Raw genomic sequence first — 27372 nt, 5'->3', positions numbered from 1 at the left:
CAAGTGGCAGAGCTGGGATTAGAACCCACGACCTTCTGACTCCCAGGCCCGTGCTCTATCCACTACGCCACGCTGAGTACAATATCACAGAATTGGTAGAAACGATCCTTGTCCTCAAGAAGCTTAAAGTTTAGTGAGGGATCATGCTTGCTAATTTTATTGTACTCTCCAAGTGCTTAGTATCAATCAATCAATTGTCCTCTTCCAAGATCTTAGTACAGTGCTCTGCACACAGTAAGCGCTCAATAAATCCAACTCTAATTGGATACCATGCTGACACCTCAAACTGAACGTGTCCAAAACGGAATTCCCCCTCTTCCCACCTAAACCCTGTCTACCACCTGATTGTGCCATCGCCACCATCCTCCCTGTCTCATGAGCCCAGTATCTCGGCCTTATCCTCGACTCATCTCACTCATTCAACCCACGCATTCAATCCGTCATGAAATCCTGCCGGTTCTACCTTCATAACATCTGCACTTGACTTTCCATTAAACTGCTACTGTTCTGATTCAACCACCTCTCCTCTCCTGCCTTGACTAGCGCATCAGCCTCCTTACTGACCTCCCTGCCTCCCGCCTCTCCCCACTCCAGTCCAGACTTTTCCTCTGTGGCCCGGATCATTTTTCTGAGGAAAACATTCAGCTCCATATGTCCCCATTCCTCAAAACCCTCCAATAGCGGCCCATCCACCTCCAAGTCAGAGAGAAGCTCCTTACCACCGGCTTTAAGGCATTCGATCAGTTCTCTCCCTCCTACCTTCCCTCGCCGATCTCTGATCGCAACCGATCTGCACGCTCTGCTCCTCTAACCCCAACCTCCATCTTTTCTCTCTTATCACCATCCCCTTGCCCGCGTCCCACCTCAGTCCAACCCTCTCCCCACCTTCAAAGCCTTATTAAAAGCCCACCTCCCTCCAAGAGAACATCTCTCCCCTGCGCAGAGACTCTCTGGGTACCTATCCGGGTACCTTTCTCGACCGTAAACTCATCCTCTAGACTATAAGCTCATCGTGGACAGTGAATACACCTATTACATTGTTATACTGTGCTCTCCCAAGCGCTTAGTACAACACACTACTCTGCACATGGTAAGTGCTTAATAAATTCGACTGACTGACTTAAGCACTCTGCTACTCACCTAAGCCTCACAGCATTTATGTCCTTATCATTATTATACTCTATTTTTTTCTCTGATCTGTCATTTATTTTAATGTCTGTCTTCTCTGTGGCCTGTAAAGCTCCTTGTGGGCAAAGATCATGCCAACTCTAACCAATTGTCCTTTCCCAAAGACTTAGTTCAGAGCTCTGCACTCAGTAAGCGCTCAATAAATACCATTAATTGATTAGCTTTCATCTTTTTAATGTTCACCTCCCTCTGAAAGGGTACGATTTATGTTTATCCCTGAGAACTTGTTTCTACTTCAACGGGGTGCTCTCGAGCATCTCAGATAGAGCAGTGCCCTGCATGTTGCAGAAATCATCCTCGTGATAGTCGCAGTATTTACTGAGCACCCACTGCATGTAATGCACTGTACTGAGCACCTGGATGGTACCAAAGGGAACAGCATGGTGTAGTGGATAGAGCACGGGCCTGGGAATCAGAAGGCCATGGGTTCTAATGGTGATTCCGCCACTTGTCTGCTGTGTGGCCTTGGGCAAGTCACTTAACTTCTCTGGGCCTGTTATCTCATCAGTAAAATGGGGACTAAAACTGTGAGCCCCATGTGGGACAGGGACTGTGTCCAACTCGATTTGCTTGTATCTACCCCAGGGCTTAGTACAGTGCCTGGCCCATACTAAGTGCTTAACAAATACCATATTATTTTCCCTGCCCACAAGGAGCTTGCACTTTTATGGGGAAGACTGATATAAAAATATTTACAAATGCAAATGTTAATATTTACAAGCGTACTCTGTTCATGCACACCAACAACAGGCAGATGTCCAATAGGTAAGGAATGAATAATGCGGTTTCAGAAACAAGATGCTCTATTGTACTCTCCATGCGATTGGTTTATGTTCATAATTCACTCTTACAGGGTACACCTATTTATACAACAAGAACAGCATCTTCTCCACATGTTTGTTGCCGAATTGTACTTTCCAAGTGCTTAGTACAGTGCTCTGCACACATTAAGTGCTCAATAAATACAACTGAATGAATGAATTCATGTCTCCAAATGAATTCCTTTCTACAGATATGCACTCAGTTCTCTGATAACCTGGGGGGTTATGTTCATGATGAATTCTGCATTATGAAGAAGTCACCCTACAATCTTCTTTTCCCCGGTTCCCTCTCCCTTCTGCGTCATCTACCCGCTTGGATCTGTGACCTTTGGGCATCTGATATTCTTCCCACCCTCAACCCTGCAGTACGAGAGGCAACGTGGTCTTGCAGAGAGAGCACGGGCCTCCAACGTAGTTCTTCTCCGATGCCACTTGTCTTCTGTGTGACCTTGGGCAAGTCACTTTACTTCTCTGTCTCTCATCTGTCAAGTGGGGATTAATACTGTGAATCCCATGTGGGGCACAGACTGTGCCCAACCTGATTACCTTGTGTCTATCCAAGCGCTCGGAATAGTGCCTGGCACATAGCAAGTGCTTAACAAATACCATTAACAAACCACTACTTTATGTACATATCTATGAATTATAGATTATTTATTTATACTAATGTCTCCCCATCTAGGCTGTAAGTTCACTGTGGCAGGGAACATATCTATCTACTTAGAGAGAAGCAGCTTGGCTTGACTGTGAGCCCGTCATTGGGCAGGGATTGTCTCTATCTGTTGCTGAATTGTACATTCCAAGAGCTTAGTACGGTGCTCTGCACATAGTAAACACTCAATAAATGCAATTGAATGAATGAATGAAATAATAGTGGAAGGAGCAGGGGCTTGGGAGCCAGAATACGTGGGTTCCAATTCCGGCTTCGCCACTAGTCTGCTCTGTGATCTTGCGCAATCCACTTAACTTCTCTGTGCCTCAGTTACCTCAGTTGGAAAATGGGGATTAAAAGTGTGAGCCCAAATGGGACAACCTGATGACCTTGTATTTACCCCAGTGCTTAGAACAATGCTTGGCACATAGTAAGTGCTTAACAAATACCAACATTATTATTATTATTATGGGCCTGGGAGTCAGAAGGTCGTTGGTTCAAATCCTGGCTCCACCACTTGTCTGCTGTGTGATCTTAGGCAAGTCATTTCACTTCTCTGGGCCTCAGTTACCTCATCTGGAAAATGGGGAATAAGATTGTGAGCCCTATGTGGGACAGGGACTGTGTCCAACCTGATTTGCTTGAATCCACCCCAGCCCTTAGTACAGTGCCTGGCACATTGTAAGTGCCTAACAAATATGATAATAATAATTAATAATCCTGGCTCTGTCACTCGTCTGCTATATGACCTTGGGCAAGTCACTTCACTTCTCGGTGCCTCAGTTACCTCATCTGTAAAATGGGGTTGAAGACTGTGAGCTCCATGTGGGACAGGGACTGTGTCCAACCCGATTTGCTTGTTATCCACCCCAGCACCCAGTATAGTGCCTGGCACACAGTAAGTGCTTAACAAATACCACCGCAGGCGAGGCAAATATTCACACCTCCTTCATCCCAGATAGAAATATATCCCCAGATGCACTACATAGGGAGAAGCAACAAGGCCTAGTAGAAAGCATCTGAGAGACAGAAGATCTGGGTCCTAATCCTGGATCGGTCACTCACCAGGACACATCACTTCACTTCTCTGTGCCTCGGTTTCCTCCTCTGTAAAATGGGGATGAAATACCCATTCTCCCTCCCATTCAGCTCAAGATCCCCACATGGGGCAGGGACTGTGTCCCATCTTCTTATATTGCATTCTGGTGCTTAGTACCATGCTTGTATAATAATAGTAATAACTTTGGTATTTGTTAAGCGCTTACTATATACCAGGCACTGTACTAAGCCCTGGAGTGGATATAAACAAATCAGTTTGGACAGTCGCTGTCCCAGGTGGGGCTCACAGTCTTAATATCCATTATACAGATGAGGTCACTGAGGTCCAGAGAAGTGAAGTGACTTGACCAAAGTCAAAGAGCAGACAGGTGGCAGAGACTGGATTAGAATCTATGACCTTCTGACTCCAGGGCCCGGGATCCATCCACTAGGCCACGCTGCTTTCCATCTCCCCCCATGGCATCTCCTCGGAGCTGTGAAGTAGAGTGTGGCCCTCACCTCCTCGTTCTCAATTTTGAGCGTGGCCAGTCGTGACTGCAGCTGCTGCGATCTGAGCATCAGGTCTCCCTGGACGGGCTGCTGGGCGCTCACCTGACACACCTGGAGGGGAATCAAAAACATCTGTCACGGTGGGTGCACACTACACTATGCCAAACCCAATAATAATAAGTATAATAAGAATAATAATAGCATTTGTTCAGTGCTTACAATGTGCCAGGCACTGTTCTAAGCACTGGGGTAGCTACAAGCAAATTGGGCTGGACACAGTCCCTGTCCCACGTGGGGCTCAAAGAAGCAGTGTGGTTCAGTGGAAAGAGCATGGGCTTGGGAGACGGGGTCATGAGTTCGAATCCCGGATCTGCCACTTGTCAGCTGTGTGACTGTGGGCAAGTCACTTAACTTTTCTGTGCCTCAGTTGCCTCATCTGTAAAATGGGGATTAACTGTGAGCCCCCATGGGACAACCTGATTAACCTGTATCTACCCCAGCGCTTAGAACAGTGCTCTGCACATAGTAAGTGCTTAACAAATACCAACATTATTATTATTATTATTATTCATCCCCTGTTCACAGATGAGGAAACTGAAGCACAGAGAAGTGACTTGCCTTGGGTCACACAGCAGACAAGTAGCAGAGCTGGGATTAATAATAATGTTGGTATTTGTTAAGCGCTTAATATGTGCAGAGCACTGTTGTAAGCGCTGGGGAAGATATAGGGTAATCACGCTGTTCCACGTGAGGCTCAAAGGTAATCCCCATTTTACAGATGAGGTAACTGAGGCAGCGAGAAGTTAAGTGACTTGCCCACAGTCACCCAGCTGACAAGTGGCAGAGTCAGGATTCAAACCCATAGCCTCCGACTCCCAAGCCCGGGCTCTTTCCACTGAGCCACGCTGATTAGAACTCAGGTTCTTCTGACTTCCAGGCCCGGGCCCTGTCCACTTGTCCATGCTGCCTCTCAATATTAATAATAATAGTAGGATTTGTTAAGCATTTACTATACATCAAGCACTTTTCTAAGCACTAAGGTAAATACAAGCTAATCAGCTAGGCTGCTCATTCATTCATTCAATCATATTTACTGAGCACTTACTGTGTGGAGAGCACTGTACACTTGGGAGAGTACAGTATAATGATAAACAGACCAGTTCCCTGCCCACAGTGAGTTTACAGTCTAGAGGGGGAGAGAAACTTTAGTAGAAAGAAAGAAATTAGAGATTTGGACATAAGCACTGTGGGGCTCAGAGAGGGGATGAATAAAGGGAGCAAGTCAGGGAAAGGCAGAAGGGAGTGGGAGAAGAGGAAAAGGGGGTTTAGTCGGGGAAGGCCTCTTGGAGGAGATGGGCCTTCGATAAGGCTTTGAACGGGGGGAAAGGAATTGTTGGATTTGAGGAGGGAGGGTGTTCCAGGCCAGGGAGAGAAGGTGGGCGAGGGGTGGGCGGTGAGATAGATGAGATCGAGGTACAGTGACAGTGTGGGCATTAGACACAGACCCTGTCCCATATGGGGCTCACAGTCTTCATTCACATTTTGCAAATGAGGGAACTAAGGCCCAGAGAAATGAAGTGACTTGTCCAAGGTCACACAGCCGACAAGGGGTGGAGCTGGGATTAGAACCCAGGTCCTTCTGACTTCCAAGTCCAGGCTCTCTCCACAAGGCCTCTCCTGCCCTACCAGTGTGGCCCAGTGGAAAGGGTTTGGGCCTAGGAGAGCCAGTGGACCTGGGTTCTAATCCCACCTCTGACACATCTACTGGGTGACCTTGGGCAAGTTACTTGAGAAGCGGCATGGCGTAGTGGATGGAGCAAGGGTCTGGGAGGCAGAAGGTCATAGGTTCTAACCCCAGCTCTACCACTTGTCTGTTGTGTGACTTTGCGCAAGTCACTTAAATTCTCTGTGCCTCAGTTACCTCATCTGTAAAGTGGGGAATGAGACTGTGAGCTCCATCTGGGACAGGGATTACGTCCAACTCAATTTGCTTGCATCCACCCCAGTGGTTAGTACAGTGTCTGGAATACAGTGAGTGCTTAACAAATATCATTATTATTATTATTATGACTTAGCTCCCTCAGCTGCAGGTATTGGGGATTCAATACCTGCTCTCTGACTTAGATTGAGAGCCCTTTGTGGGACCTGATCATCTTCTATCTAACCCAGTACTTTAGTACAGTGCTTGGTTCGCAGTAAGAGCTTAATCAAAATTGCAATTATTATTAAACATCTACTTCTCTGCAGCTGATCCCTTAATCAAGCAATTGTATTTATCGAGCCCTTTCTGTGCACAAAACATGGCACTAAGTGGTTGGGAGGGTGTGCTATACCAGCGTTGGTAGACAACTTCCCCGCCCACAACGAGCTAACAGTCTTGAGTGGGGAGACAGACATTAATAGAAATTAAGAAATGATGGATATTGACGTAAGTGCTGTGGGGCTATGGAGGGGTGAAAATAGGGGGCAAATCCAAGCGATCGCTTGTTTTTTTTCCTTTCCACACTCAACCTGCTAACTTGGTGGAAAATCTTTCTCTGGCATTTCAGTGGAAAAAATCGCCCAAGAGTCTGACCCCGGTCCAGTTTTGAGGAAAGCCTGGAAAATGGCCCAAGGGATAGTCAGTGACTGATATTAATTCTTTTAGTCATTGTAATTTCTTTATTTCTATTAATGTCTGTCTCCTCTTCTAGGCTGTGAGCTTGTGGGCAGGGAATGTGTCTGTTTATTGTGTATTGTACTCTCCCAAGCAGTTAGAGAAGCAGTGTGGCTCAGTGGAAAGAGCACGGGCTTTGGAGTCAGAGGTCATGGGTTCGAATCCTGACTTGGCCACTAGTCAGCTGTGTGACTTTGGGCAAGTCACTTAACTTCTCGGTGCCTCAGTGACCTCATCTGTAAAATGGGGATTAAGACTGTGAGCCCCACTGGGACAACCTGATTCCCCTGTGTCTACCCCAGCACTTAGAACAGTGCTCGGCACATAGTAAGCGCTTAACAAATACCAACATTATTATTAGTATAGTGCTCTGCACACAATAAGGGCTCAATAAATACGTCTTATTGACTGACATGTGTCAATCAAGCAAAAACTGTACCTCTCTACCCCTCTTCAAACCCTATTGAGAGGTCACTTCCTCCAAGAAGCCTTCCCAGATTGAGCTTCCCCTTTTCCCTCTGCTTCCTCTGCTCCCTCTCTGCTCCCCCTTCCCCTCAGCTAAGCCTCCTTACCCCCCTTTCCCTCTGCTCCTACCCCTCTTCCTTCCCCTCCCCTCTCCTCAGCACTCTGCTCACTTGTATATAGTTTTATTACCCTATTTATTTTGTTAATGAGGCGTACGCCCCCTTGATTCTATTTATTGCGATTAAGTTGTCTTGTTTTTGTCCTTCTGTCTCCCCCGATTAGACTGTAAGCCCGTCAATGGGGAGGGATTGTCTCTATCTGTTGCCGAATTGTACATTCCAAGCGCTTAGTACAGTGCTCTGCACATAGTAACCGCTCAATAAATACTATTGAATGAATGAATGTACCGACTATGGAACAGGGCCCGAGGAGGATGAATATTTATTCATCAAGCATATTTAATGAGTGCTTACTGTGTGCAAAGCACTGTACTTAGGGCTTGGGAGAGTACAATACAACAATAAATGGACACATTCCCCACTCACAGCAAGCACAACTGAACCCACTCGCTTTTCAAGGGTCTCAGTTCAAACATGTCCATTGGTTCATTCATTCAGTAGTATTTATTGAGCATTTTCCGTGTGCGGAGCACTGTACTAAGCGCTTGGGAGAGCACAAAACAATGATAGACATATTCCCTGCCCCCAGTGAGTTTACAGTCTTTAAGCCCCCCGGGTGCCACTGAGGTGGGTGAGGATTCTTAATTGAGAGTCTCTGAGAGGATGGAGGAGAGAGAGGCACAAACATATACTCTGCATCTATCGGAGCTCGGGTTAAAGCTTCTGCAGCATCCTGATAGTCTTGAAGACAAAATATCTTGGGCTTCTTAACCCAACAGGCTGCCAATTTTCCTGGAGCCTCAGTGCATGCTCTGGTTGAAGGCTAAGTACATTGGGAAGACCATTAACTCTTTAATAATAATTGTTGAGTGCTTACTATGTGCCAGGCACTGTACTAAGCACTGGGGTGGATACAAGCAAATTGGGTTGGACAGTCCCTTTCCCACATGGGGCTTACGGTCTCAGTCTCCATTCTATAGATGAGGTAACTGAAGGCCAGAGAAGTGAAGTGACCTGCCCAAGGTCACGGGGCAGACAGGTACTGGAGCCAGGATTAGAACTCATGACCTTCTGGCTCCCAGGACCATGATCTAGCCACTACACTATGCTGCTTTAAGGGGACCACAGTCCACTAATTCTGTCCTATTGTACTCTCCCAAGCGCTTAGTACAGTGCTCTGCACACAGTAAGCGCTCCAACAATACCACTGACTGATGGATTGATAGTCCACTGGTTGTTACACTGTATGCTACTGATAGGAAAGAATTCTGCTTTCCTCAAAGCTCCTTGGTACCCAGAGAATATACTTAGGTACTGGGAGAACTGGACTCATGATCGCTCTCTGTCCTGTTAATTAGTTGGCCCTCGTGAAGGAGATTATATTTCAAAAGAAGACATCGTGTAAACCTGGCTCCTGTGCCATCTTGCGGTTTCATGTCAGCCATCTTACTTTGAAAATGACAGTCGCCTTCAAAAATGCGCTCCTCTTAGCCTGCTTTTCAAGGCCAGAGTGTTCACTGTTTTTAATCAAGTGACGCAGCCGAATGAAACTAAAGAAAAATAATTATAAATACTTGAGGGAGGTTCGGATTCCTCAGTCTTCTTGTTTTAATTGCGCTTAATTTTACCTCGAGAATAACCCATTTGAATAAAACTACAGATAATATAATTATCAGGTTTTTTCAACAGCTTTCCCGTTATGCTAAACAACTACCGAGGTTTTCTCTATGAGGAGAGTTTTGAGCAGCTGGCTTATTGAGTTATACAAAATGTGCTTCGACAAACGTGTTCTTCAGGCTTCTGTTAAGACTGCATTTACTCTCCGCTGAGAGAAGCATAAACAACAATAGCTCATAATTCATCTTAATTAGAGCCTTTGAAGAAATCTATAGAAATTTAGGGCCAAAGCAATGAGGCTATACAATCTTGGTAACATTTTCCTCAAGTCCATTTCTGCTTTCACATTCGGGGATGCCTACATTTGTTTGAAAAAGTTTCTTTTTTTTTCTTCCCATTGTTCTTACCACTGGAAGACCAAATTTATCTGTGACAGTCCATGAGAGCAGCTAAATTTTACGCAATGTCCCAAATCTTGGGCAAGGGCCAAGGGTTAAGTTTTGCCTCTTCTGGAGTGAGACTTGAGAAATCTTGCCACACGGTGACCCTGTTATTTTTTTTCTTATGGAATCTGTTAAGCAATTACTATGAGTTGGTTGCTGTTCTAAGCTCTGGGGTGAATACAACGTATCCATGTCCCATACGTGGCTCATAGTCTTCATCCCTGTTTTACAGATGAGGTAACTGAGGCCCAGAGAAGTTAAGTGACTTGCCCCAAGGTCAGACAGCAGGTGAGTGGCAGAGCCAGAATGAGAACCCAGGTGGATGGGTGAGTTCAAGTTTAGGATGGGGCTAAGCAGAAATTCGTGGCAACTTTGGGGTACCTGCTCCCTCCCTCTCCCTCTCTCCCTCCCCTCTTCCTTGCATAAAACCAAACTTTCATGGCCTTAAAGTAAGGGGAGAACAGAACTCGGTCCATCAGCGAAACCTTCTCACTGTACCTCCATCTCGTCTGTCTCACCACCGGCTCCTCGCCCATATCCTACCTCTAGCCTGGAACGCCCGCCCTCCTCATATCTGACAGATGATTACTCTCCACCCCTACAAAGGCTATTGAAGGCACATCTCCTCCAAGAGGCCTTCCCCGACTAAGCTCTCCTTTCCTCCTTCTCTCCTTTCCTCTTCTTCTTTGTTGCTCTGACTCGCTCCCTTTGTTCATCCCCCATCATAGCTCCACAGCACTTAGGTCCATATTTGTAATTTATTTATTTATATTAATGTCGGTCTCTCTCCACTTCCTTGGGGCTGAGCCTTGGACCGCCGGTCCCCTTATTCCCGGCTGAATCCGCCGCCACATGGACTCGGGATCTCCGCTCCCTTGGAGCTGTGCCTTGGACCGCCCGTCCCTCATTCCCAGCTAGCTCTTTGTCTGCCGATCACCGACTCATCTGCACCGGGACCGCCCCTCCTTTGGAGCTACTCCTTGAACCGCCCATCCCCTTCTTCCCGGCTGGATCCACCGCCACGTGGGCTCAGGATCTCCGCTCCCTTGGAGCTGCACCTTGGACCCCCGGTCCCCTTATTCCCGGTTTGATCCGGGACTGTAAGTGACTGTAAGCTCACTGTTTATTGTGAGATTGTACTCTCCCAACTGTTTAATACAGTGCCCTGCACATAGTAAATGCTCAATAAATACGACTGAATGAATTGGATGAATGAATGAACATGGGAAGAAATGGAAGTTTTGAAATACAGCACAGGCTTGGGAGTCAGAAGGACCTAGATTCTAACCCTGGCTCTGTCACATGTCTGCTGTGTGACCTGGGGCAAGTCACTTCATTTCTCTGGGCCTCAGTTACCTCATTTGTAAAATGAGGTTTAAGAGCGTGAGCCCATGTGGGACAGGGACTGGGTCCAACCTGATTGATCTGTATGATGATGATGGCATTTGTTAAATGCTTCTTACGTGTCAAGCTCTGCTTTAAGTAACACACAGTAAGCACTTCACAGATACCATAATCATCAATTTCTTTCTTTCTATGAATGTTTGCCTCCCCGCCTCTTGACTGTAAGCTCACTGTGGGCAGGGAATGTGTCTGTTGATTTTTGTATTGTCTTCTCCCAAGAGCAGTGCTCTGCAAACAGTAAGTGCTCAATAAGTACAACTGAATGAACTGGATGAGTGAATGAACACCGGAAGATGAAAATTACAGGTGTTAAAATTACTGACCTCATCACCCATGTGGGACTGGAACTCAAATTTCATTGGGGGGCAGAAGGCAGCGGGGAACATCTCCATGAATCTCTGCTTATCACTCCGTGGCTCTAAGTTGTCGACAGCGTTCTCGATGATGTCCAGGCCCTCGTGCCTTGAGGTCTCCAGGTTGTACTCGGCCGAGAGGTACGTTCTCAGCGCTCTATTCAGGCTGGCATGGTATCCGAGATCGCAACACTATAGGAACAAGCACAGAGAAAGGCGCTCTGTCAAAACTGAAAGGGAACTGGAGAGTGCACATAATAATACATACTAATAATTATGGTCCTCGTTAAGCTCTTACTCTGTGCTAAGCACTGTTCTAAAGCATTGGGGTAGATCTGAGTCAATCAGAGAAGCAGCGTCGCTCAGTGGAAAGAGCATGGGCTGGGGAATCAGAGGTCAAGGGTTCAAATCCCAGCTCCACCACTTATCAGCTGTGTGACTTTGGGCAAGTCACTTCACTTCTCTAGGCCTCAGTTCCCTCAACTGTAAAATGGGGATTAATAATAATAATAATAATGATAATAATGAGACTGTGAGCCCCATGTGGGACAACCTAATCACCTTGTATCCTCCCCAGTGCTTAGAAGAGTGCTTGGCACATAGTAAGCACTTAACAAATACCATCATTATTATTGTTATATCCACTAGGCCATGCTGCTTCTATCTATAGCAGCATCTGGGCTGTCAAGGTCAGAGCAGGTGAACCATTGTCTGGGTGATAAAGACCAAGTAGAGATGTCCTGAAGGCAGGAGGAAATGCTAGACTGCAGAGAAGGAGAGAGATCAGGACTGGAGATGGAGACAGATGTGAGAATCATCGGCATAGAGACAGTAGCCAAAGCTATGGGAGTGAATTAGTTCTCCAAGGGAGTGGGTGTAGATGGAGAATCGAAGGGGACCAAGAACTGAGCCTTGAGGGAGCCCCCCCTCCTCCCCCCCACTGTCAGAGGGTGGGAGGCAGAGGAGGAGCCAGCAAAAGAGACTGAGAAGGAGCAGTCAAAGAGATAAGAGGAGAACCAAGAGAGGACAGTGTCAGCGAAGCTGAGGTTGGATAATGTTTCCATGAGAAGGGGGTGGTCTGCAGTGTCGAAGGCAGCCGAAAGGTCGAGCTTACATGCCTGCTAGACTGTAAGCTCACTGTGGGCAGGGAATGTGTCTGTGTCTCACTGTGCCACTTTCTTGTCTGTTCCGCCGTCGACCCCTGGCCCACGTCCTACTGCTGACCTGGAATGCCCTCCCTCCTCACATCCGCCAAACTAACTCTCTTCCCCCCTTCAAAGCCCTACTGAAGGCTCACCTCCTCCAGGAGACCTTCCCAGACTAACCCCCTTTTCCTCAGCTCCTCCTCTCCCCTTCATCACCCCAACTCACTCCATTTGCTCTATAACCCCCTCCCTGCCCCACAGCACTTGTGTATATATAATAATAATAATGATGGCATTTGTTAAGTGCTTACTATGTGCAAAGTACTGTTCTAAGCGCTGGGGAGGATACAAGGTAATCAGGTTGTCCCATGTGGGGCTCTCAGTCTTAATGCCCATTTTACAGATGAGGTAACTGAGGCACAGAGAAGTTAAGTGACTTGTCCAAAGTCACACAGCTTACAAGCGGTGGAGACGGGATTTGAACCCACGACCTCTGACTCCCCAGCCCATGCTCTTTCCACTGAGCCATGCTGCTAACCATCGCCCCTGCCCTCCTACCTTCCTTAACTTCTATTTTTAGCCACTCAATCTCCAATGGCTCCTTCCCCACTGCCTTCAAACATGCCCACGTCTCCCCCATCCTAAAAAAACCCGCTCTCGACCCCACTTCCCCCTCCAGTTATCGCCCTATCTCCCTACTACCCTTCCTTTCCAAAATCCTAGAACGAGTCGTCTACAATCGATGCTTAGAATTCCTTAACTCCCATTCTCTCCCAGACCCCCTCCAATCTGGCTTCCGTCCCCTCCACTCTACCGAGACTGCTCTCTCTAAGGTCACCCGTGACCTCCTTCTTGCCAAATCCAATAGCTCCTACTCCATTCTGATCCTCCTTGACCTCTCTGCTGCCTTTGACACTGTCGACCATCCCCTCCTCCTCCATACCTTATCTCACCTTGGCTTCACGGACTCCGTCCTCTCCCGGTTCTCCTCTCACCTCTCTGGCCGGTCATTCTCGGTCTCCTTCGCTGGAGCCTCCTCCCCCTCCCATCCTTTAACTGTTGGAGTTCCTCAAGGGTCAGTTCTTGGCCCTCTTCTGTTCTCCATTTACACTCACTCCCTCGGTGAACTCATTCGCTCTCACGGCTTTGACTACCATCTCTACGCAGATGACACGCAGATCTACATCTTCGCCCCTGTCCTCTCCCCCTCCCTTCAGGCTCGCATCTCCTCCCGCCTCCGGGACGTCTCCACCTGGATGTCGGCCCGCCACCTAAAACTCAATATGAGCGAGACTGAGCTCCTCATCTTCCCTCCCAAAGCCGGTCCTCTCCCAGACTTCTCTATCACCGTGGATGGCACGACCATCCTTCCCGTCTCTCGGGCCCGCGATCTCGGTGTCATCCTTGACTCATCTCTCTCGTTCACTCCACACATCCTATCCATTACCGAGACCTGCCGGTTTCACCTATACGATATCGCCAAGATCCGCCCTTTCCTCTCCACCCAAACGGCTACCTTACTGCTACGGGCTCTCGTTATAGCCCGGCTAGACTACTGTGTTAGCCTTCTCTCTGACCTCCCTTCCTCCTCTCTCGCCCCGCTCCGGTCTATTCTTCACTCCGCTGCCCGGCTCATCTTCCTGCAGAAACGATCTGGGCATGTCACTCCCCTTCTTAAACAACTCCAGTGGTTGCCTATCAACCTCCGCGCAAAACAAAAACTCCTCACTCTAGGCTTCGAGGCTCTACATCACCTTGCCCCTTCCTACCTCTCCTCCCTCCTCTCTTTCTACCGCCCACCCCGCACGCTCCGCTCCTCTGCCGCCCACCTCCTCACCATCCCTCGGTCTCGCCTATCTCGCCGTCGACCCCTGGGCCACGTCCTCCCGCGGTCCTGGAATGCCCTCCCTCCTCACCTCCGCCAAACTGATTCTCTTCCCCTCTTCAAAACCCTACTTAAAACTCACCTCCTCCAAGAGGCCTTCCCAGACTGAGCTCCTCTTCTCCCTCTACTCCCTCTGCCACCCCCCCTTTACCTCTCTGCAGCTAAACCCTCTTTTTCCCCTTTTCCCTCTGCTCCTCCCCTCTCCCTTCCCATCCCCACAGCACTGTACTCGTCCGCTCAACTGTATATATTTCCATTACCCTATTTATTTTGTTAATGAATTGTACATCGCCTTGATTCTATTTAGTTGCCATTGTTTTTACGAGATGTTCTTCCCCTTGACTCTATTTATTGCCATTGTTCTTGTCTGTCCATCTCCCCCGATTAGACTGTAAGCCCGTCAAACGGCAGGGACTGTCTCTATCTGTTGCTGACTTGTTCATCCTAAGCGCTTAGTACAGTGCTCTGCACATAGTAAGCGCTCAATAAATACTATTGAATGAATGAATACTTCTCTGTGTATATAAGTACATATCAATAATTTTATTTATTTATTTAATCGCCTATTTACTTGTTTTGATGTGTATATATATCTATAATTCTATTTATTTATATTGATGCCTGTTTACTTGTTTTGATGTCTGTCTCCCCCAAACTAGACTGTGAACTTGTTGTTAGCAGGGAATGTCTCTCTTTGTTGCTGAATTGTACTTTCCACAAGCTTAGTACGGTGCTTTGCATACAGTAAGTGCTCAATAAATGAGAAGCATGAATGAGAAATAAATATGAGAAACAGCGTGGCTCAATGGAAAGAGCACGGGCTTGGGAGTCAGAGGTCATGGGTTCGAATTCTGGCTCTGCCATTTGTCAGCTGTGTGACTGTGGGCAAGTCACTTAACATCTCTGTGCCTCAGTTACCTCATCTGTAAAATGGGGATTAAAACTGTGAGCCCCACACGGGACAACCTGATCACCCTGTATCTGCCCCAGTGCTTAGAATAGTGCTCTGCACATAGTAAGCACTTAACTAATACCAACATTATTATTCATTCATTCATTCAATAGTAATTATTGAGGACTTACTATGTGCAGAGCACTGTACTAAGCGCTTGGAATGTACAAGTCGGCAACAGATAGAGACAGTCCCTGCCATTTGACGGGCTTACAGTCTAATCGGGGGAGATGGACAGACAAGAACAATGGCAATAAATAGAGTCAAGGGGAAGAACATCTCGTAAAAACAATGGCAACTAAATAGAATCAAGGCGATAAATACAATCAAATGAATGAATGAATGAATTCTGTCACCACCCCACTAGACTGAAAGCTCATTGTGGGCAAGGAATGTCACTCTTGTTGTATTGTACTTTCCCAAGTGCTTAGTACAGTGCTCTGCACACAGTAAGTGCTCAATAAATACGATTGACTGACTGACCTCTCAAATGCACCTTAGGTCCACCACCTGTCAAGCAGAGAGGAGGAGCGACAGTGCTACTAGTGAAGAGACCTCGGGCCTGGGAGTCACAAGATCAGGGGTATAATCCTGGCTCTGCCACTTGTCCGCTGTGGGAACTTGAGCAAGTCATTTTACTTCTCTGGGCCTCAGTTCCCTCATCTGTAAAATGGGGATTAAAGCTGAGCCCCATGTGGGTCACGGACTATGTTCAACTTCATTAGCTTGTACCTATCCTAGAGCTTAGTACGGGACTTGGCATGTGGTAAGTTCTAAACAAATATGATTTAAAAAATCCCCCAAAAACAACAACAACAAAAACAGATTGAAACTTTCTCTCCACCTCCACCCCTCTTCCCATCCCGGGAATATGCAACAGATCTTTTTAAAAGCCAAAGAACATGGAAATAATTCTTAGGGTTACTACCACCTTTGAACCATCTCCAGCTTGAGAGTAAAATGGCAAGGGGAAAGAATTAAAAGGAAGGGGCTTTGTACATTTATTTTGATCAGTGTGACTTGAAAATGTGATTTGCTGCCTTTGATTAAGAGAGAGAGAGAGAGAGAGAGAGCGAGAGAGAGACACACACACAGGCACAGCAGAGTGATATCGAGAGAACAGACCACAGTCAGCTGCTTTATTTTATGAGTATTAATTCCACGGGGAATTGTTGGAAAATTAAAATGGGAAGGAAAGAAATAGGATGAAATGCCCGATCTTAGAGCAAAGTCTGTGTCTGGCCTAGATTTAAAGACAGACAATCCAAGCTGCCCTCCTCCCCTTCCCCCAAGCAAAACGCAAAACAAAACAAACCCAACCAAGAACAACGAAGACCAGCATTTTCTGCATTTGCCAAAACAATGTTGCCCTGAATCAGTTTTGTGGGGAAAAAGGAAAGTCAATTAAAAGTGCATCATACTGTCCAGGCCGCCATTTTCCATTCTTTCATCATTATCATCAACATCGGAGGCATTTATTGAGTGCTTATTATATGCAGAGCACTGCTCTAAGAGCTTGGGAAAGTACAATTCAACAGAGTTAGCAGATCCAGTCCCTGCCCATAATGAGCTTTAGGAGAGACAGACATTAATATAAATAAGCAATTTATGATGTATAATTTAAAGATATGTACATAAGTGCTGTGGGGTTGAGGGTGGGGTGAAGATCAGAGGTCCAAATGTAAAAGATCCAAGTGCGTAGATGACGCAGAAGGGAGAGGGAGCCGGGGAAAAGAGGGCTTAATCGGGGAAGGCCTCTTGGAGGAGACGTGACCATAATAAAGTTCTGAAGGTCAGGAGAGGGGTGGGCTGGAGACTATGGAGGGGGAGGGAGTTCCAGGCTAAGGGGAGGATGGGGGATAGGGGTTGGCGGCAAGAGAGATGAGAAAAGCTCTTTTCCAGAAAAACATCTTGGCCCTGGGCCTCACGGCAACACGGCCGTTGAACCCTCCCTCTCCTTCAACCCACACACTCAGCCTGTCGCCAAATCCTCTCAGTTTTTCCTCATAATAATAATTATCATAATAATAGTAATGACAACAGTGATAATAAGTTTTTCCTCATAATAATAATCATAATAATAGTAATGACAACAGTGATAATAATGGTATGTGTTAAGTGCTTACTATGGCTCAAGAACTAAGGTAATCCGGTTGAATTCAGTCCTTGTCCCACATGGGGCTCCTAATCTAAGTAGGCGGAAGAAAAGGTACGGAATCCCCATTTTGCAGATGAAGCTTGTGTTTTTTCCACTAGGTCACGATGCTTCTCTAACATTATTTCCGGGATCCATTCCTTCTTCTCCATCCAAAAGATCCCCTGGGAGTCCAGGGCTTGGTCATTCCCATCTCGACTACGACATCAGCCTCTTGGTTTGGTTTGGTTTGTTGCCCACATCATTTTTCTTGGGAATGTGTCCTCCAACTCTCTTGTATTGTACTCTCCCCAAGTACTCTGGACACAGTAAGCACTCAATATTGATCAATGGTATTTACCGAGTGCTTACTTTGTGCAGAGTTGATCAATGCTATTTATTAAGTGCTTACTGAGTGCTTAGAACAGTGCTTGGCACATAGTAAGTGCTTAACAGATACCAATATTATTATTATTATTGTTGCTGTTATTATTATTGTGCTCTCTCAAGCCCTTAGTTCAGTGCTCTGCACACAAAAATGCTTCTGAGAACTTACATATATAAAATATATATATAAAAATGTATATTCTATATACATTATATAAGACATAATAATGGTATTTGTTAAGTGGTTACTTTGTGCCAAGGACTGTTCTAGGTGCTGGGGTGGATATAAGGTCATCAGGTAGTTCCACGTGAGGCTCACAGTCTTAATCCCCATTTAACAGATGAGGTAACTGAGACACAGAGAAGTTAAGTGGCTTGCCCAAGGTCACACAGCAGACAAGTGGTGGAGCCAGGATTAGAGCCTACGTCCTCTGACTCTTAAGCTCATGCTCTTTCCACTAAGCCAGTGCATACTTAATGAGCACCATTAAAAAAGTCAAACCCCTCAAAACAAGGTAGTAGTGCATTTCCCCCTCAATTTCCCCTTCCCAAGGCCTCCACAGTTACTTGATTTTGTGGTTTGTTAGCAGTTGGCCCAGCCTCGCCCAGAAGTCGACCGGCTGGGAGTTGGCTCTGGGCCCAGAGCAAACCGGATTCTCTTTCAGACCGGTGGAATTACTCCGGCTGCGGAGACGAGGGGCACGCAGGTTTTATTTTTATATCTTGTATGGCAGTGAGTTCACTGGTGTTAACTTATTCAGTAAGAGTTCCTCGATCAAAACCCCTCTCCGGGAGAAGACTGTACTTTAGTTCAAGCAGCCCGTCCGTTTGCAGCAGGGTGACTGTGGTCAGTCAGTCAGTCTTGTCTTCTCTTATGCTGTCGGATCGTCTCTGACCCATACAGACTCCATGGACACATCTCACCCTGAACACCCCGCTCTCCATCTGCAATCATTCTGGTAGTGTATCTGTAGAATTTTCTTGGTAAAAACCCAGAAGTGGTTTACCATCGCCTTCTTCCACACAGTAAACTTGTCTACCCTCGACTCTCTCCCATGCTGCTGCTGCCCAGCACTGGGGACTTTTGACTTGTAGCGGATTGTCTTCCACTCGCTAGCCCCTGCCCAAGTTAGGAATGGAAGGGGTAGGCCTCTGGTTGACTCTGCCTCTCGTAGCCAAGACTGGTAGACTACTGGAAACTTTCCACGTGCCATCCTGAGAGGGGAGTCAGTCAGTCAATCATATTTATTGAGCACTTAGTGTGTGCAGAGCACTGGACCAAGCACTTGGGAGAGTACGATACAGCGATAGAAACATTCCGTGCCCACAGTGAGCTTACGGTCTAGAGGGGGAGACAGATGTTAATGTAAACATGTAAATTAAAGATATGTACCTAAGTGTCGTGGAGCTGGGAAGCGGGATGAATAAAGGGAGCAAGTCAGGGAGATGCAGGAGAGTGGGAGAAGTGGAAAGGAGGACTTAGTTTGGGAAGGCCTCTTGGAGGAGATGTGCCTTCAATAAGGCTCTGAAGTTGGGGAGAGTCATTGTCTGTAGGATTTGAGGAGGGAGGGCGTTCCAGGCCAGAGGCAGGTAGTAGACGAGGGTACGGTGGCGAGATAGATGAGATAGAGCTAATTAGAATGAGAAGCAGGGTGGTACCGGTTATTTCTCGTAGAAGGGGAACCGTGTTCCAGTCAGCATTTTTCACAGAACCTTAAGGCTGGACAGTCCCTTCAGCGGTGATCTACCTCACGGTCTCCTAAACTTCCTTGTCCCAAGGCACACTGCCCACCACGTAACACGGAGAAGCAACGTGGCCTAGTGGCTAGAGTCTGGGCCTGGAAGTCAGAAGGACCGGGGCTTTAATCCCAGCTCCGCTAATTGTCCGCTGAATAACCTCGGGCAAGTCACTTCACTTCAGTTTCCTCACTTTCCTCATTGTAAAATGGGGATTAAGACTGGGACCCCCACATGGAATGGGGACTATGGCCAACTTGATTATTGTATTTACTTCAGTGCTGAATATGGTGACTGGCACATAGTAAGTGCTAAACAAACACCTAATGCTAATCTTCTCACTCTACCTCCAGCTCATCTATCTCGCCACTGACCTCTTGCTCACATCCTACCTCTGGGCTTGAACATCTTCCCTCCTCATATCAGACAGATAATTGCTCTACCCCACTTTAAAGCTTTATTGAAGGCACATCTCTTCCAAGAAGTCTTCCCTGACTAAGCCCTCCCCTCCTCTTCTTCCACTCCCTTCTACATCACCTGAGTCACTCCCTTCATTCAGCCTCCCACCCATCCACACAGCACATATGTTTATATCTGTAGTTTATTTCTTTATGTATGCATTTATTCCTTTACTCCCATTCTCTCCTAGACCCCCTCCAATCTGGCTTCCGTCCCCTCCACTCTACCGAGACTGCTCTCTCTAAGGTCACCCATGACCTCCTTCTTGCCAAATCCAATGGCTCCTACTCCATTCTGATCCTCCTTGACCTCTCTGCTGCCTTTGACACTGTCGACCATCCCCTCCTCCTCCGTACCTTATCTCACCTTGGCTTCACGGACTCTGTCCTCTCCTGGTTCTCCTCTTACCTCTCTGGCTGATCATTCTCGGTCTCCTACGCTGGAGCCTCCTCCCCCTCCCATCCTTTAACTGTTGGAGTTCCTCAAGGGTCAGTTCTTGGCCCTCTTCTGTTCTCCATTTACACTCACTCCCTCGGTGAACTCATTCGCTCTCACGGCTTTGACTACCATCTCTACGCAGATGACACGCAGATCTACATCTCCGCCCCTGTCCTCTCCCCCTCCCTTCAGGCTCGCATCTCCTCCTGCCTCCGGGACGTCTCCACCTGGATGTCTGCCCGCCACCTAAAACTCAACATGAGCAAGACTGAGCTCCTCATCTTCCCTCCCAAGCCCGGTCCGCTCCCAGACTTCTCCATCACCGTGGATGGCACGACCATCCTTCCCGTCCCGCAGGCCCGCAATCTCGGTGTCATCCTTGACTCGTCCCTCTCGTTCACCCCACACATCCTATCCGTTACCAAGACCTGCCGGTTTCACCTCTACAATATCGCCAAGATCCGCCCTTTCCTCTCCACCCAAACGGCTACCTTACTGCTACGGGCTCTCGTTATATCCCGGCTAGACTACTGTGTCAGCCTTCTCTCTGACCTCCCTTCCTCCTCTCTCGCCCCGCTCCGGTCTATTCTTCACTCCGCTGCCCGGCTCATCTTCCTGCAGAAACGATCTGGGCATGTCACTCCCCTTCTTAAACAACTCCAGTGGTTGCCTATCGACCTCCGCTCCAAACAAAAACTCCTCACTCTAGGCTTCAAGGCTCTCCATCACCTTGCCCCTTCCTACCTCTCCTACCTACCGCCCACCCCGCACGCTCCGCTCCTCTGCCGCCCACCTCCTCGCCGTCCCTCGGTCTCGCCTATCCCGCCGTCGACCCCTGGGTCACGTCCTCCCGCGGTCCTGGAACGCCCTCCCTCCTCACCTCCGCCAAACTGATTCTCTTTCCCTCTTCAAAACCTTACTTAAAAATCACCTCCTCCAAGAGGCCTTCCCAGACTGAGCTCCTCTTCCCCCTCTACTCCCTCTGCCATCCCCCCTTTACCTCTCCGCAGCTAAAGCCTCATTTTCCCCTTTTCCCTCTGCTCCTCCACCTCTCCCTTCCCATCCCCACAGCACTGTACCCGTCCGCTCAACTGTATATATTTTCGTTACCCTATTTATTTTGTTAATGAATTGTACATCGCCTTGATTCTATTTAGTTGCCATTGTTTTTACGAGATGTTCTTCCCCTTGACGCTGTTTAGTGCCATTGTTCTTGTCTGTCCGTCTCCCCCGATTAGACTGTAAGCCCGTCAAACGGCAGGGACTGTCTCTATCTGTTGCCGACTTGTTCATCCCAAGCGCTTAGTACAGTGCTCTGCACATAGTAAGCGCTCAATAAATACTATTGAATGAATGAATGAATGAATGAACTTTATGTATATTAATGTCTGTCTCCCCCTCACACAGTGAGCTCGTTGTGGGCAGGGAATGTGTCTGTTTGTTGTTGTATTGTACTCTCCCAAGCGCTTAGTATGGTGCTTTGCACACAGTGAGCACTCAATAAATATGGTTGTTTGATTGATAAATACCATAAAAAAAGAGAAAAAAACCTTACCCAAGCAAGCTCGGGATCAAAACGGTCCCAACTTAGCTCTGTCTCCACCGGTGGCCACAGAGGGTGCCTGGGAGAGCAAGTTTCTGGTTACCCTCTTTGATATGCCCAGGACCACCATCTGGGAACAAAGCCCTCCTTGGTGGGGACCCCACCAGAGCAGGAATAATAATAATAGAATTTGTTAAGCACCTAACTATGTGCTAGGCACTGTACTAAGCGCTGGGGAGGAAACAAGCAGATTGGGTTGGACAGTCCCTATCCCACATGAGGCTCACAGTCTCAATCCCCATTTTCCAGGTGAGGTAACTGAGGCCCAGAAAAGTAAAGTGACTTGCCCAAGGCCACACAGAATCCAGGAGTCCCTCCAATCTTCATGCTTCTTCAAGATGGACAAGGTTCCCTGATTCACTCATTCGATCATTAATTAATTAATTCAGTCATATTTATAGAGCACTGACTGAGTGCAGAGCACTGTACTAAGTGCTTGGGAGAGTACAATACAGTAATAAACAGACACACTTCCTGCCTACAGCGAGTTCTCAGTCTAAAAGAGGAGACAAACATTAACCTAATAATAATAATAATCATGTTGGTATTTGTTAAATGATTACTATGTGCCAAGACTGTTCTAAGCGCTGGGGTAGATACAGGGTTCTTGGGTTGTCCCACGGGAGGCTCACAGTCTAATCCCCATTTTACATATGAGGTCACTGAGGCACTGAGAAGTTAAGTGACTTGCCCAAAGTCACACAGCTGACAGGTGGCATGACCGGGATCAGAACCCATGACCTCTGACTCCTAAACCTGGGCTCTTTCCACTGAGCCATGCTGCTTCTAATAATAATAATAATGTTGGTATTTGTTAAGCGCTTACTATGTGCCGAGCACTGTTCTAAGCGCTGGGGTAGACACAGGGGAATCAGGATGTCCCACGTGGGGCTCACAGTCTTAATCCCCATTTTACAGATGAGGTAACTGAGGCACAGAGAAGTGAAGTGACTTGCCCACAGTCACACAGCTGACAAGTGGCAGATCTGGGATTCGAACTCATGACTTCTGACTCCAAAGCCCGTTCTCTTTCCATTGAGCCATGCTGCTTCTCTCCCACTCTGATGGTGTGAGCCATCAATCAATCATATCTTTAAATTATATAGTATAAATGATTTATTTATTTATATGAATGTCTGTGTCTCCCTTTCGACTGTAAATTCATTATAGGTGGGGGATGTGTCTGCTAACTCTGTGGTTCTGGGCTCTCCCAAGAGCTTAGTACAGTGCGCTGCACATAAAAAGTGCTCAATCAATGCAATAGATTGATTGAGCACTTACTATGTGCACAGCACTCTACTAAGCGCTTGAGAGAGTACAATATTATAGTTGGGAGGAACATTCCTTGCCTACCCAACTGCTTAGAACGGTGCTTGGTACGTAGTAAATGCTTAATAAATACCTTAATTAATGAGCACATTCCGGCACATTTCCTGCAGGACGATCGGTCAATCAGGGAAAGTGTCTACAAACTGCTATATTGTTCTAGTGTACTCTCCCAAATGCTTACTACAGTGTTCTGCACACCATAAGTGCTGCCTAAATACCATTGATTGATTGACTGAATCAACCATGTTTATTAAGTGCCTAGTGACTATGGTGTAGTGGTTACAGCATGGGGAGTCAGAAGGTCATGGGTTCTGATACCGGCTCCTCCACTTGTCTGCTGTGGGACCTTGGGTCAGTCGTTTCACTTCTCTGGGTCTCAGTTACCTCATCTGTAAAATGGGGATTGAGTCTGTGAGCCCCTTGTGGGACTGAGACTGTGTCCAACCCGATTTGCCTGTGTCCATCCCATCACGTAGTTAACAAATGAGAAAATTATTATTACCCCCCTAGACCGTGAATTCATTTTGGGCAGGGAATGTGCCTGTTTGTTGTTGTATTGTACTTTTCCAAGTGCTTAGTATAGTGCTTTACACACAGTAAGCACTCAATAAATACAAGTGAATGAACGATTGAATAAATACGATTGAAAGAATTGAATGACTGTACTAAGCGCTTTGGAGAATACTACAGCGTTCCCTGCTCTCGAGGAGCTTGAGCTCTAACGGGGTGGACCGCCAGACAAAAATCCTTTACAGAGAGTGGAGGGAGGAGGAAGGAGAAAGAGAGAACAGGGAGTAGCGAGAATTCCTTAGGATGACATCGACAGAGTCAGAATTGAATATACCTATAGGGGCTGACCCCTCTCAGGGTCGCGCCTGGAGAGTTTCCAGTCCTCTACCAGTCTCGGCTATGGGAGGGAGAGTCAAGCAGAGGGCTACCCATTCCATTCCTGGCTTGGCCAGTGGCTAATGAGAGGAAGGCAATCTGCAACAAGTCAAAACTCTATCCAACTTGATCAACCTGTATTTACACCATAAATCAATCAATCATATATATTGAGTACGTACTGTTTATTGAGCACTTACTGTGTGCAGACCACTGTAGTAAGCACTCGGGCGAGTACAGTATAATAGAGTTGTTAGACACAGTCTATGCCCTCAACAAGCTTACAGCCTAGAGCAGTCTAGGGTAGTGCTTACACTTAGAACATTAGTTGACACATGGTAAGCACTTTTATCTAGCAAATATACTCGCATAAGGGTCATCATCATCAACACTATTTAGCATTTACTATGTGCAGCGCACCCCTCTCTGTGGTCACACATGGAGAGTTTCCAGGCCTCTACCAGTCTCGGCTATGGGAGGGAGAGTCACAGCGTGGCTCAGTGGAAAGAACCCGGGCTTGGGAGTCAGAGGTCATGGGTTCGAATCCCGACTCTGCCACTTGTCAGCTGTGTGATTGTGGGCAAGTCACTTCACTTCTCTGTGCCTCAGTTCCCTCATCTGTAAAATGGGGATTAACTGTGAGTCTCACGTGGGCCAACCTGATTACCCTGTGCCTACCCCAGTGCTTATAACAGTGCTCTGCACATAGTAAGCGCTTAACAAATACCAACGTTATTACAGAAGCCTATCCATTCCATTCCTAGCTTGGCCAGTGGCTACTGAGTGGCAGGCAATCTGCTACAAGTCAAAACTCACCCATGCTGGGCAGCAGCGGCATGGGAGAGAGAAGGCGGAGACTCGAGTTGACTGTGTGGAAGGTGACGATGGTAAACCACTTCCACATTTTGACCAAGAAAACTCTATGGATCCACTACCAGAATGATCGCAGATGGACAGCGGGGCGTTCTGGGAGAGATGTGTCAGGGGTATCGCTATGGTTTGGAAATGACTCGGCATGAGACAAGACATAAGGGCTGAGGATGGGAATAAATAACCTAAATGCTGATGATAGCTGTTGTTTAGACGTGATTGGAAATGTTGACATTTTTCATGGACTGTTTCCTAGAAGGGGGGGAAGGGGAGAGGCAGAGATGGGATCGTAAGAGATTGAAAATGCCCAGAGGGCTGGGATCATATCTACAGGCCTTATTTTATTGTAGATATTGTCCTATTTTACTCTCCCAAGCTTTTAGAACAGTGCTCCGCATACAGCAAGTACACACAATAAATACCGCTGCTGCTGCTGCTGATGGTATTTGTTAAGCGCTTACTATATGCCAAGCACTGTTCCAAGTGCTGGTGGAGATACAAGGTAATCAGGTTGTCTCACACGGAGCTCACAGTCTTCATCCCCATTTTACAGATATGGTAAGTGAGGCACATAGAAGTTAAATGACTCGTCCAAAGTCACACAGCTAAGTGGCAGAGCCAGGATTAGAACCCACGACCTCTGTCCCAAGCCTGTGCTCTTTCTACTAAGCCATGCTGGATACGAAGGCTGAGTAGATGGTGAGAGTTGTGGACTGGTGGATTCACGCACATATGCAGTTGCATTCATGATTGTGAACCCAACAGCCCCATGACTCCAGAGTTGGAAAGTTCTAGTCTAGTCTCTATTCCTAGGCTCTATTCCTGTCTCCAAGCAGGTTCTCATCTGAGCCACCATGAGTTTTTGGGCATTTATTTTACTCCAAAACTCTAGGGGAAGAGATTCCACAAGCTCCCCTTTAAAGTCATCCTGGTCTTATTTTTTTTTCAGGGCATCTGTTATGCATTTACTATGTGTCAGGCACTGTACTAAGCGCTGGGGTAGACACGAGCTAATCAGGTTGGACACAGTCCATGTCCCATATGGGGCTCACAGTCTTAATCCCCATTTTCCAGATGCAGTAACCGAGGCACAGACAGGCAAAGTGACTTGCCCAAGGTCACACAGCAGACATGTATCAGAGCTGGGATTAGAACCCAAGTCCTTCTGACTTTCAGGCTGGGCTCTATGTGTCTATCTGTTTTATAGTCCTCACTGTCTGAAAATAAGTAAGTGAAAACAAATAGCCACTATAGCACTTAGAGAAGCAGTTTGGCCTAGTAGATAGAGTACAGGCCTGGGAGTCAGAAGGACTTGGGTTCTAATAATAATGATGGTATTTGTTAAGCGCTTACTATGTGCCAAGCCCCATTCTAAGTGCTCAAGTAGATACAAGGTAAGCAGGTTGTCCCACATGGGGCTTACAGTCTTAATCAGCGTGACTCAGTGGAAAGAGCCCGGGCTTGGAAGTCAGAGGTCATGAGTTCAAATCGCGGCTCTGTCACTTGTCAGCTGTGTGACTGTGGGCAAGTCACTTAACTTCTCTGTGCCTCAGTTACCTCATCTGTCAAATGGGGATTAACTTTGAGCCTCACGTGGCACAACCTGATTTCCCTGTATCTCCCCCAGTGCTTAGAACAGTGCTCTGCACATAGTAAGCGCTTAACAAATACCAAGATTATTATTATTATTATTAATCCCCATTTTCCAGATGAGGTAACTGAGGCAGAGAGAAGTTAAGTGGCTTGCCCAAGGTCACACAGCAGACAAGTGGCAGAGGCAGGATTAGAACCCAAGTCCTCTGACTCCCAAGCCCATGCTCTCTCCACTAAGTCACACTGCTCTACCACTTGTCTGCTTTGTGATCTCAGACAAGTCACTTAACTTCTCTGTTCACAGTTTCTTCATCTCTAACATGGGGATTAAGACTTTGATCCCCATGTAGGACAGGGACTGTGTCCAACCCGATTTGATGGTATCCTCCGTAGTGCTTAGTGCAGTGCCTGGCACCGAGTAAGCACTTAACAAATACATTATCATTATTTTGATCATTCAGGAATCCACGGTGTGTCCTTGTGGGAAGCGATGTGCCCAAGTGCCCTCTTGAGACCTGGGTTCTAATCCTACCACCACCACTCGCCTGCTGTGACTCTGGGTGAGTCACTTAACTTCTCTGTTTCACAGTTTCCTCATCTGTAAAATGGGGATTAAGACTGTGAGTCTCATATGGGACATGAACTGTGTCCAATCTGACAAATTTTTGTCTACCCCAGAGCTTAGTATA

At 47.1% G+C, this 27372-nt stretch overlaps 1 protein-coding gene and 1 non-coding gene across 3 annotated transcripts in view; one reads left to right on the top strand and one right to left on the bottom strand.

The window, feature by feature from the left end:
• SRGAP1 (SLIT-ROBO Rho GTPase activating protein 1) overlaps positions 1-27372 on the bottom strand; it is a 288890-nt gene that overhangs the window by 58565 nt on the left and 202953 nt on the right. For both annotated transcript variants that reach the window (XM_029058561.2, XM_029058559.2), the window contains exons 7-8: positions 11237-11458; positions 4219-4320 (exon numbers count right to left, since the gene is read on the bottom strand). In XM_029058561.2, coding sequence (XP_028914394.1) covers positions 4219-4320; positions 11237-11458 — 324 coding nt within the window. The remainder of the gene's footprint in view (positions 1-4218; positions 4321-11236; positions 11459-27372) is intronic.
• LOC114809644 lies at positions 24193-24330 on the top strand. The gene has a single exon (XR_003757420.1). It is a non-coding gene; the product is annotated as a small nucleolar RNA SNORA7 (small nucleolar RNA).

The sequence above is a fragment of the Ornithorhynchus anatinus genome, chromosome 2 (assembly GCF_004115215.2).
Source record: "Ornithorhynchus anatinus isolate Pmale09 chromosome 2, mOrnAna1.pri.v4, whole genome shotgun sequence".
Classification (NCBI taxonomy): domain Eukaryota; kingdom Metazoa; phylum Chordata; class Mammalia; order Monotremata; family Ornithorhynchidae; genus Ornithorhynchus; species Ornithorhynchus anatinus.
This window is presented reverse-complemented; position numbering and strand designations above follow the sequence as displayed.